This window comes from Podarcis muralis, chromosome 8, assembly GCF_964188315.1.
Source record: "Podarcis muralis chromosome 8, rPodMur119.hap1.1, whole genome shotgun sequence".
Taxonomy (NCBI): Eukaryota; Metazoa; Chordata; class Lepidosauria; order Squamata; family Lacertidae; genus Podarcis; species Podarcis muralis.
In genome coordinates, this window is record NC_135662.1 from 21,629,261 (window position 1) to 21,641,507 (window position 12,247).

At 38.8% G+C, this 12,247-nt stretch overlaps 1 protein-coding gene across 2 annotated transcripts in view; it reads right to left on the reverse strand.

Moving 5' to 3' along the window:
- Positions 1-12,247, reverse strand: part of ZFPM2 (zinc finger protein, FOG family member 2) — a 321,202-nt gene that overhangs the window by 243,688 nt on the left and 65,267 nt on the right. For both annotated transcript variants that reach the window (XM_077932770.1, XM_077932771.1), the window contains one exon: positions 3,642-3,743. In XM_077932770.1, coding sequence (XP_077788896.1) covers positions 3,642-3,743 — 102 coding nt within the window. The remainder of the gene's footprint in view (positions 1-3,641; positions 3,744-12,247) is intronic.

Here is a 12,247-nt window from a genome sequence, read left to right on the forward strand (position 1 = left end):
ATTTTCCACCTGCTGGTTTCAGAAAATTACTGCTGGAGTTCTGCTCCTCTTCATACACAGAACACAGTAATTTGCAAAGTCAAGCAAGGATGAAAATGTGATTGAAATATAAGAGGCCTTTTTAATGAAAATGTTGTTGTTGCATTATAAATTATTTCTACAAAGAGTTCGGGCTTCCTTCACCCTTTTGAAGAGAATATTCTCCATTTTTAGACATGGCTATTCTGAGGAAATTATTGTTTAAATATGGTCACCATTATACACCTATCAGTTATGCTAATAATTACAGAATGAATTTTGACATCTTTACATAAGGCAAAACTCAACTGCATTCAAGGGAAGAGACGCCTCAGTATCATTTGAAAAACAAATCTAATCCTTTACGCTTTTTTGTTCCACAAACCAAGTTTTGCATTATTTACAGCTAATGGCTGTCTGGGTCATTCTTATTCATGTCGCTGAAACTGCCACCTTTTTCCAGCTCTGTCATGTTGCATTTGCACTGTTTATACTGTTTGTAAGAGAAAATATTAGCTTAGATTTCTGCCTAAACACGAAGCTCTTACACTTTATTGATTGCAGTCCACAGGTTTCTCTCTTAACTCTGAAGTCAATGACCAGGGTGTGTTAAATGATTTATATCAAATGAAAACTGATAAGAAAAGTCCTTGAAAACATCATTGGCTGCCATATCCATTTGTTAAACTCAACGTGCTTCTAAATGTAAGCTCAGAGTTTGAAACTAGATAATAGCTCTTTAGTTTCCAGCCAAAAAAATAATTTAAGGAAGTACTGCTACTGTCTTTAAAAGAACAATAAACAGGTTCCACAAGTTGGTGCTGCTTCTCATTAGAGTTTTGAAAGTTACAGGTACACTCCAAGGAAGATCTAGGAAATGATTGTACAGAAATTTGTGCTGAGCCAAAAGTTTGTTTAATGTGTGATCCTATACATGTCTACTTAGAAGTAGGCCTCACTGGATTCAATGGTACTTACTTCCAGGTATGTGTGTATACAGTTGAACCTCAGTGTGACAGAAAGTGCTTATCATATCATGAAGTGACAATGCTTTCTCTTTTAAAAAAACAAAGTTGAAAATGCTATTTTTTGTTGTTGCTTATGCATCTCCGGGACGCGGGTGGCACTGTGGGTTAAACCACAGAGCCTAGGACTTGCCGATCAGAAGGTCGGCGGTTCGAATCCCCGTGACGGGGTGAGCTCCCATTGCTCGGTCCCTGCTCCTTCCAACCTAGCAGTTCAAAAGCATGTCAACGTACAAGTAGATAAATAGGTACCGCTCCGGCGGGAAGATAAACGGCGTTTCCGTGCACTGCTCTGGTTCACCAGAAGTGGCTTATTCATGCTGGCCACATGACCCGGAAGCTGTACGCTGGCTCCCTCGGCCAATAAAGCGAGATGAGCGCCGTAACCCCAGAGTCGGTCACGACTGGACCTAATGGTCAGGGGTCCCTTTACCTTTACTTTATGCATCTCCACCCCACCCAGAAAACTCCTGAAATGACTTTAGGCCATAACATTTATCTCAGAATGCCTCTGAAGCAATGCTACATCGCCACATAGTGTCATTCCAAGAACATTTTCAAGAAAACAATTAGCAGTCACCAGATAACATTTTTTATGCCATTGTTCTAAGTGGCTGCTAACACCACAATCCTATGCATACTTACACAGTAGGAAGCCCCATTGAGTTCAATTGTACTTGCTCTCATGTAAGTATGCTCAGGATTGCAGGCGAGGGGGAAGTAAAATACAGTAATGCCCACCTGAAATCTTTTTTTTTTTTATCTCCCTAAGAAATGCTAACAAAACATTCCACATACTGCTTGCTAGTCTAAAGTATATCCTTTAGACTAAATGGTGATGCACGTAGAAGCAAAGACAAATACAGACAGAATCTGTGGTATGATAGTTTTGATAAAATTGATCAATTGATTTGAGAGGTACTTAGTGCTTATTTAGGCTCCCCATAGCCAAGTCACATAGTTCATTGGGTGAAATATGTGGCTGCCAGTGACCAAGGACAGAATGGGTGGTCAGATATGTTTCAATCTGCTTTCAGATAAGAGTTCAGTACTGTCACTGCTTTGGTCATCCTGGTGGATGATCTATGTAGACAAGGGCAAAGACAGAGTGACTACATTGGTTCTTCTTTATGTCTCAGCAACAATATATACCATCAACCATTGTATCCTTCTGAACAAATATGGAAATTTTGATGCTAGGGTCACCGCTTGGAGTTGGGATGTCTTAAGAAATCAAATAGGGTTGCTCATCCCTACACCACTGCTGCGTCCAGAATTAGGACGGGCAGCATAGGCCACCTCAAGTGGACTACTCATGATGATTCTGCACCCTGGTTTCCCTTGTTATTTGGCCCTCACTCACACAGAGTCAATGCACACCCCTAGCAGATATAGCATGCTAACTCAAGCTTAAATCCCTGCTCAGTTTACTGATTACTGTATCCTCATGCACTCGGCTAATCACTGAGATATTCTATCATGCACAAATTACACGGCTCTTAAAGGAGCTACACAGGTTGCCAATGAGCTACCAGTCCAGGTTTATGAGATTGGTTTACCTTACTTAGGTTCCCAGATTTTTGCTGCATTTCATTTTCATAATTTTTATGTCTGATGGCTATACCTTTAAATTTTGTTGTACACCACCTTAAAACCTAATGAGAAAGCTGGTTTAATATTCTGGCTGATTAATATTCTACAGTCTTTTAAATGTGTGAAAAGGGAGTGTTTTGCTGTTTTGTTTTAATTATTTACTTATTTTTATCCTGTATTTTATTCTGTGAGCCACCCTGAGATCTTATTATGAAGGGCGTTATATAAATACAATAAAAATAAATAAAATAAAAATGTTTAAATAAATAAATAAATGTATTTTTCAGGCTGCCGGATAAGCTAAGGGTGGTAAACAACTTTCCATGTTCAGAAATGCCATACCAATGATTATAAAAATGGCTCCGGGGGTTGTGTGTTTATACTCAAGAGCCATGTTTCACACATGACTTTTTCCAAAGTAGAATGTGTATGTTGGGTGCAAACCAGACACCATTTCAGCATAACACTTCTTCTAACATTTGGAAGAATTACTACACATGAGGCAGTATCCAACTAACAGGTCCCATCAGCGCAAGGTTACCACTTATGCAACTTGAATCTCTATCCCTTTCACCTGGGGAGTTGGGGGAACCCTTGGACCAGAATTAGGGAACATGCAGGGGGAGGAGAGGGGGAGAAGTCCCATTGCACAAGTAAAAATCCTTGCGCTGATGGGATGTTTACTTAATGCTACATTGGACAGATCATTGCCTTTTGGTATTGACCCCAAAATCTCTACTTGGCAAAAATAAATAAATAAAATGCTAAGGAAAGGGAATCTTTTGCTATATGTTTTCAATTACGTAAAACTTTTGTTTTCCACTTTTCATGGAGACAAAAGTAGAACCCCTTTATCTTGCTACTCACCTATAAAAAAATCGAAGATAAGTCTTTGCAAAAATAAAACGATATGCAACATTCGCTATGTTCAATTGGCAAGGTGGAGGGAGCATTGAGTCTTGCAGTGCTGGCTGTTCATTTATCTATATAGCAATATATTCCTACCTGGCCCATCCCAGTCTTCTGTTTCAAGCATAAGTGGTCCAGGTTTCTCCAATCGTGCATCCCCGTCAGAATCTGCTGCTTCTTGGCTGCCCTCTTCATCACCTATCAATTTGCAAAGGAAATGCACAGAATTAACATCCTCTGCTTCCTACTTCTCTCTCTCTTTCTCCATCTTAAAGCACAAACACAAGACAATGAAATTAATCATTTTAACTGCATATTACACACTCACTCACACACTCACTCTCTCTCACACACACACACTGTCTCTCTACTGGACAATAAAATTAACAATCTTATTTTTAAAAATAACAATATTCTGGCACGTTTGCATCTAATGAGTTATTAAAATGTCAATAAATCCTACAAAACTTTATTAGAATCAAATCCTTGAAGCTTGTTCACAGCTTCAAAAGTCTATATCAGCCTTCCCCAACATAGAAACATTTAATTTGGGGGGATTTGGGGGATAAGACCAATGATGGGCCTGTATGATGCAGTTGTGGATTGGGGGAAGATTTGGAGGTGGGGGATTATGTGTTTTCTGAGAAAAAAAGGACAGCACAGATTTTCACCAAGAAAACAGAAATCCATGAGATTCTTTAAAAATTCCTACTTCATAGTTAGGAACTACATCTAGCTCAGAAGGCAGTCCTTAGGAGATAGGTTTGAACCTTAGCACATTTTAAAATAAATGCTGAGTAAACTTTGTGGCCTATTAGCTGGGATTGTGACTTACCAACAGCATAACAGAATATAGCATTGTTTGCACATTGGCAGTAATTTCCCCCTACATATAATTGGAAGTGTCACATTTGGGGGGGGGGGGGTCAGGATGCTACTTTGCTATCCCAAAGACACAAAGTTGGAAGTCCTAACAAAATCACATGCATTTAGGCATTCTTCACACTACAGTAATCCATGCACATCCCCTCAATGTAAGTCTCTCATAAAAAATTCTTATGCAATAGTAACTATTGAGCTTTCTTGACTGAGTATCACAGCAGCTGTTCGTCCCCCTATAATGTATTTTGCAATCGGCTAAATCTACAAAGTATTTTTTTTAACAATGAACAGTTCAGAACTGACAGGTCTAGTTTCTTGTTCACAACTGCTTATCACAGTACAGATATCATATATGTTTTCCAGGTGCTTTCTATAGTTAGGATACCTTCACAGAAGCCGCTCATGAAAGATAAGGTCATAAAAGAGATGAAAAATGTGTGAGCTTCATACACTCATGGTTTTATCATCAGACAAGATAGCTTTCGGTAAAGGACTTCTAGTTACAAACAGAAAGCTGCCTACAAGAAGAGAGGGAAATGTGAAAAGTTTGGAATGGAGTTCAAGTTTACTCTTCCAGGAAGCATAAATGTAAAACTAAATTACCAGTATCACCAAACAGAAAATTACAGTGGAAACTCTGTTTCAAAGTGACACTGCAGAGCATCATAAATAAATGCATCAAATTTTGGAGCGCCATGAGAGAGCTCTCCTTTTGTTGCTGCTATTTACATGCCCACACTGCAGGGAACCACAACGGGCCTTAATAATATAAGAACCAAAAGAGTCCTGCTGGATCAGTCCAAAGGTCCATCTCATCTAGCATTCTGTTTCTAACAAAAAACAGTCAGGTGCGTTTGGGAAGCCCACAAAAGGAGCAGGGCATGAAGGCAACAGCTTCTCCTTTTGCTTATTTCCAGCAGCTGGTCTTCAGAGGTCTACACTGCCTCTGAACAACGATCCTTGGCAGTCTGAACATGGTAAAGAGGGAAAAAATGAAAGACAACAATAACTTTCCCAAAGTAAAGGAAATATCATGCAAGCACCTAGTACCTGCTAAATTTACTGCCCTAAGTCAGTAAAAATACAAATACTTTGTGCTGATTTAAAAACAATTATCAGTGAAGGCTCAAGTTATAGCCTCCAACCTAATTTTAAATAGTACAACCAAGCAAACTGAAGCCAGTTTTCATTTGGCTGGATCAATGCTAAATTTGTCACAGTTTTCAGCCTGATTTCAATAGGTGCAAATCTCTTAATCCACCTCATCCCACCATCAGCAATGGTGTAACATTATCTCAGCAAAAAAGACAATGTACTATATATTCCAGCTGATTTCAGTGAGAATTAAAAAAACAGCTCCTTCTATTCCGACCTATTCAGCCATAGTAAAGCATAAGATAGAGGCTACCTCTGCAGTGAGATATGGCACATCAACATCAGTATGTAAATTTCAAAGAGCTCATATCTTATATTGTAAGAATGGAACTATATAACACTGGCTTCGTGTCTGGACAACTTCTCAAGTTTGGAGGTGTTCAAACACACAACTTCAGTCCCAAATGCAAAAAGTGTGCTCTTTAGACAAACAGTCAAGTGAAGCAGGAGTACAAGAAGAGGACATTATCAGAACCCCCGCAAGTATTTCAGATCATGACTTCAGAGTCAAATTAATTTTGCAGTGAATCATGACACACCAAAAGCAGATACATTCTTGGGAACATAGTACTTTTCACTTTAATTGTTTGCAATCTGCCCAAAGTTCTGGCAATGGACTTTAGGAATGAATGAATTTAATCTTTTTTCTAGTCTGACACTTTTGCATTTATTTGCCCATAAAACTGTCCTGTATCCATGTGAATTTGCTAATTTTTAAAGTTTCTCATGAATGCATATTTAAATATATACTTGCAAGCATATTTTCTTTAAAAAATATGTGTTTTAAACAAATGTTGATAGAATTTTTGAACAGGACATTCAGGAGATAGGAATGTCAGTGGAAATCTAACCACACAGTCATTTAGGAGAATCAGTTGCAGATGGGTAGCCGTGTTGGTCTGCCATAGTCAAAACAAAAAAAATTCCTTCCAGTAGCACCTTAAAGACCAACTAAGTTAGTTCTTGGTATGAGCTTTCGTGTGCATGCACACTTCTTCAGATACACTGAAACAGAAGTTGCCAGATCCTTCTATATAGTGAGAAGGTGGGGAGGGGTATTACTCAGAGGGGGGTGGGAATGGGTGATTGGCAGATGGCTGTGATGAGCTTGTTGACGACTCTTAAGGACGGCAATAGGTCTTACAGGAAAAAGCAAGGGGTGAGAAGGTGAAAAATGGCTTTGTCATGTATAGTGAGATAAGAATCCAATGCCTTTGTTCAGGCCAGGTGTCTCCATGGTTTTAAGTTTGGTAATGATTTGCAATTCAGCAGCTTCTCTTTCCAGTCTATTTCTGAAATTCCTTTGTAGTAAAACAGCTACTTTGAGATCTTGTATAGAATGTCCTGGGAGATTGAAGTGTTCTCCTACTGGTTTCTCTGTCTTGTGATTCTTGATGTCAGATTTATGTCCGTTTATTCTTTGGCGTAAGGTTTGGCCTGTTTGTCCAATATAGAGAGCTGAAGGACACTGTTGGCATTTGATGGCATACACAATGTTAGACGATGAGCAATTAAATAGTCCCGAGATGGTATGTGTGATGTTGTTGGGGCCAGTAATGGTGTTGTCCGGGTGGATGTGGCAGCAAAGTTAACCCTGCAATAAACCCAGATGCCAACTTTGCTGGCATCGTCCCCCTATAATGTATTTTGCAATCGGCTAAATCTACAAAGTATTTTTTTTAACAATGAACAGTTCAGAACTGACAGGTCTAGTTTCTTGTTCACAACTGCTTATCACAGTACAGATATCATATATGTTTTCCAGGTGCTTTCTATAGTGTTGTCCGGGTGGATGTGGCAGCAAAGTTAACCCTGCAATAAACCCAGATGCCAACTTTGCTGATTTAAGTGAGAGATTATGACATGTAAATAATTCCTATCTCACTCTTGGGGGTTAAAAAAATTCAGGGATGTTCCTATGTTAGGTTGTTAGGAAGCATTACATCCACTGATTTAAGAGCTATGGGATTCACTATGATTTAAGAAGGAAAGTCCTCAAAGAAAAACATCCAGTTAGCCAACAATATATCCATGGGCGTAATTATTGTAGTATTGAGCTGCATTTCAGTAAAACAGGGGTTCTGTTATTTTTTAATTTAATTATTTTTTTAAAAAAATCTCTTTTATGTCAGTTCTTTTCTTAGCCATACCCAGCTTTGTCTGACAGAAATGGGACAAAAGGAGTAGGGGACGACGACTGTAGAATTGCAGGTTCTCTGCTGCACTCATTTAGCACCATTTATACCCCATATTTTCCTGCTCTTTTCTCCTGACTGCCGCCTATCACTTAGTAATTGGTGCTTATTACTTACAAAGTGACATTTTTTAAAGTGCTGGTGACAAGCAGTATGTTGCTTTTATACTTGAAGCACATAGCTTTATAGCTGCCAAATACACACAGAGAGAGAAGGGGGGCGGAGGAACAAGAACAGTCACATTCCATGGGATAGACAGCAGCCAGTATTATGCTGCCCAATGGGATTATGTGAAAACCGTACGTCAGAACTTGAGAAGAGTGTATCCAAACATGAAATCATCTTTAATATTGATCCTGAAGTATTTCACAGTTTCCTGAATGTACCCAGTTTCACTTTTGGGGATTTCCACCACAACCCTAAGATTAGATCTTGCTTATTAAATAAAAGTCCACTGAATCAAAAAGCTCTGCATGTGCCTAGTTACACAAGGAACAGAATCGTGTACACAACTAGATTAGGCCTTCCGAAAACTGAAGAGGGAAGCCATTTTTAGGGTTGAACTACAGTGTATATTTGGGGAATTAGGAGCTGCAGCTGGAAAAACCTCAAAAGAAAGCTGAAATTTCTCTTGGTTCTCTCACCTGTATGCTTACGTAGCTTCTTTGAATCATATTATTTGGTATATTTACCACTACTCAGTACTCCTTCAACAGCTACACTGCCCCAGTAATTAAATTTTATTGAATTAGGTGCTGTTTTGAAAGTGTAACTCACCCTGAGGGGATGAGGTGAGGAATAAATCAAAATAAATTAACTGCCATTAATAAATATGTCTGGTCAAAAGTTGCTTACATTTTTATTCTAACTTGTGTGGTAATCCTGTCATAAAGAGCATTTATCCAACACCACAGATTTGATGCAACAGTATTTTCCCTGATAAAGTCAGTTCTGTATTAACACTACGATGAACAAATTCTTTGGGTCAGGGCTGTCCGTTATTATTAAACAATATTCTAGGATTCCCCACCATCAAGCCATTGAGAACAAAAGCATAAGGAAGAATACTTGCCTCTTGGATGAAATTGGAAACAGACTACCTGGTACAAAAGTGGCTGCTAGATGAGAGCAAATCAGTCAGTTACTCTGTTCCTGTTGTGTTAGTTTATAGTCCTTATCCAATTAATAGATCACCTCAAATGTATTTCTCTGCTTTTCCTTTGGAACACACCAACAAGGCCGAGAAGGGGGTCTTGTCAACTGGGCAACCCTGGACCGCCATACACACTGTCCAGGCTTGTGCCCCAGAGAGTTCAGTTTGGTGCTACTAATGAAGCAAAACAAACATGGGAGGCAGCAGTTATGAGTTACCAGTCTCTGCAGCCACAGCAGGCGCTGTGATTCTCCAGCAGTTTTGACTTCACCCCTGCAGGCACACTCCAGTGACTCTCAAGACAGACAGATGCCAACAACCTCAAATTCAGCATTTCTGATGTCTTAAAAAGGGGGATCATTACCACACACTGCAAAAGGTCTTATTACATCTAGCTCTATAGTTTGAGTCCATTGAACTCTCATGAAGACCCAGAAGGGCATCTGGAAAAGAATCTAGATCTTGTAACACTCAGCACTTGATCCAAGATTAGGGAACTACTACCAGAATCACCCTCTATCTGACATAGAGAAGTAATTCCAATCTGAGTTCAAATGTGGAGATCAACCAAGTCCGTTCTACACTAGACTCTGTATGTTTGTAATTCTATTTAATTCACTTACATTTGCTTCTGGCCAAGGAAAACCAGAAGCAAATTCTGATGAATTCCAAAAGCTGATTTAAAACAGACTGCATTTTCTGGCTACTATCCAGATAAATTGTTTGAATGTCTATAGCAGCTCCCAGTTTTGAAGAGGCAAGTTACTTTTTTAAACTAAACAGAGGCTTGCCTCTTTGGGCATATGAGCAGTAGAGAAAACTGCAAAGGAAACCATGTTTTCCAGCTGCACATGCAGTATGTTTACTTATGTACACATTTTTTTGGATCAAATAAACTTTCATGGTACAGACAAAATATATCAAGTAATAGATTTTGCAATACAAATCCTCAGTGTTAATATATGCACAAACCATCGGGAATTTGATGCTGATGATTCTTTGAAAATCTTTTAAAAGTACTGTTTATTACATACATTAGCCTTTTCCTCCTTTTTCCCTTCCATTGGGGAACACATGTCATCATGTATTATACACTATCTCTGCTTACCAAAAAGAATTAGTGTGCCCTTCATTTCCTTGAAAAACATACATAAAGGCTCCAGGAAGAATTAAAAATAAATAATAAAATGAAGGAAGTGCAAGCTCGAAGAAACATGAAGTATTGTCAGAAAAAGATAATGTCAATCCTGGGGGAGTTGTGGGGCCTTGTGCCAAGCAAAGCTGGGGGCTGTTCAATCACCTCTATCAGTGCTCTATCAGTGTCTACACTCCAGCCAAATCCAGAGAAAACAAGGAGTCAAAGATGCAGGTCAATAAGCTTATAGACGATTTGCAGAAACAGCTCCTCCAGCAAGGTAAAAAACAAAGTCATATTGGCTTTTCGGTTTTGGGTGGGTTTTTTTTTATTATTCCTTCACTTTGAACTCTTTGGTCTAAGCACACCCTGGAAATGTCACTGTTATATGCAAGAAATTTAAAGAGCTGATCTTCTTAATCCCGTTAAGAAAAAAGAACAAAGTTGTCTGTAAAGACCTCCCTATTGAACTCAAGAGTGATTACTGTATGGTATAGCTGCCTTATGCTGATCCTGCTCCCAATTGCTCGAGCATTAGAAGAGCAGAAAATATGTCATTAAAGACATTGCTCGGGAGAGGGAAAATCACTATTGATTGAAAATATTTCATTAAAAAGAATAACTAGACCTTCCTGTTTATTTTAAAGCACACACATACATAGAAAGAAAAACAAGCAAATATATTAAGTATCAAAGCTAGACACAAAAGCTGCAGAAAATATTTACACATGCTCACATAAAATCATTCAACAGAAGGAAGGAGGGATACCAGGAAATCATTTTCTAGGCTGCCAAGGATTTGGTGAGTGTTAGAGACAGTGCCAGCGACAGCTCCACACAGACACAGCATGAAGGAGAAAAAGGATGCAGAAAACAATAAAATGTAATACTGGAGTCTTTTAGCAGCACTTATAACATCAGGAGCAGTGCAATGGATCATGGGCTTCTTCTTCAGCTCCTTACAACTTGCACACAAATTCCTTTACACTTCATGCAAGTATATATATGGTTGCCCACAATGAGTTCTATTAACTATAACCCCGAGTTTCCTCTTAAGCTTCCGAAATCAGGGTTTAAAACTGGTTAGAAAACTCTGGTTAAGAAGACAGAATCCAGTCAATGTTAATTATGGTTAATGTTTGTGTCAATGCATCACTTAATGAAGGCCAACTAGGAAAGAATAGAAGGCACAGCAGTCAAGAAATGTATACTCCTGTGAGTGGTTCCCTGTGTCTTAACCATTTTTACATCTGTACCAACTCCTACCCTCAGCTTTTGTTGACTCTTTTGTAAAGGCTCATTGCTGATACTCAAGCCATACTGAAATAAGGGAAAAATCAAAAGATTTAATTAATCCTGCACATGTCTGCTCAGAAGTAAGCACCCTTAGGATCAATGGAAGTTATTCGTAGGACAGTGTGTAAAGGACTGCAGCTTTAATAACCTACTTACAAAGTATGATTTGTAAAACAAAGACTAATTACATAGGTTGAGCTTCTTAAACAGTATCCTAACTATTAACGGGTAATTTTTAGTATATACTTTTATGTGCCAGTAGCAGATATATATCACCCTCCGCCTTGCCATGCTAGGTCTCATCCACCTAACATAAACTGCAAACTCTAAAACCAGATGTTAACTGTGTCTTATAAAAAAAATATTACATGGCTCATGATCAAAATATCAAGGCAAACACAAATAATAGAATCAACTGAAATTAATCAGACTCAGCAAAAATGCAGCTCATATTAAATTATTCCACCAGTATTCACAGCTAGAGAGAATAGAAACAACTTACCTTACCTCCCCTCCTAACCTTTCAGAAATATAGTCACAGGTGCAGTTCCTCAGGAAGGGAAAGCTAAGTTTCACCACCCAATTCCAAATATTATTTAAAATGCCCCCCATTCCCCCCTACCTGCACATCTGGGAGGGCATTTCAGTCCACCCTTCATCAAACTGAATGAATACATTTTTAACTGTCAGGCTGTATTTGCCAGTGTTTATACCACAGTGGCTGTTGTGGCACATCAAAATCCTTTCTGTGGCTGAATGAAACCCCCAAGACCTGCACTTTCATAGACTATGGTAGCTCACCAGGCTAAGTCTCAGCCTCAAAGCTTCATCTTCTTAGTTGGAAGTTTCCCCGGAGTCCTTGGCACAAAGTTATAAAATAATGCTA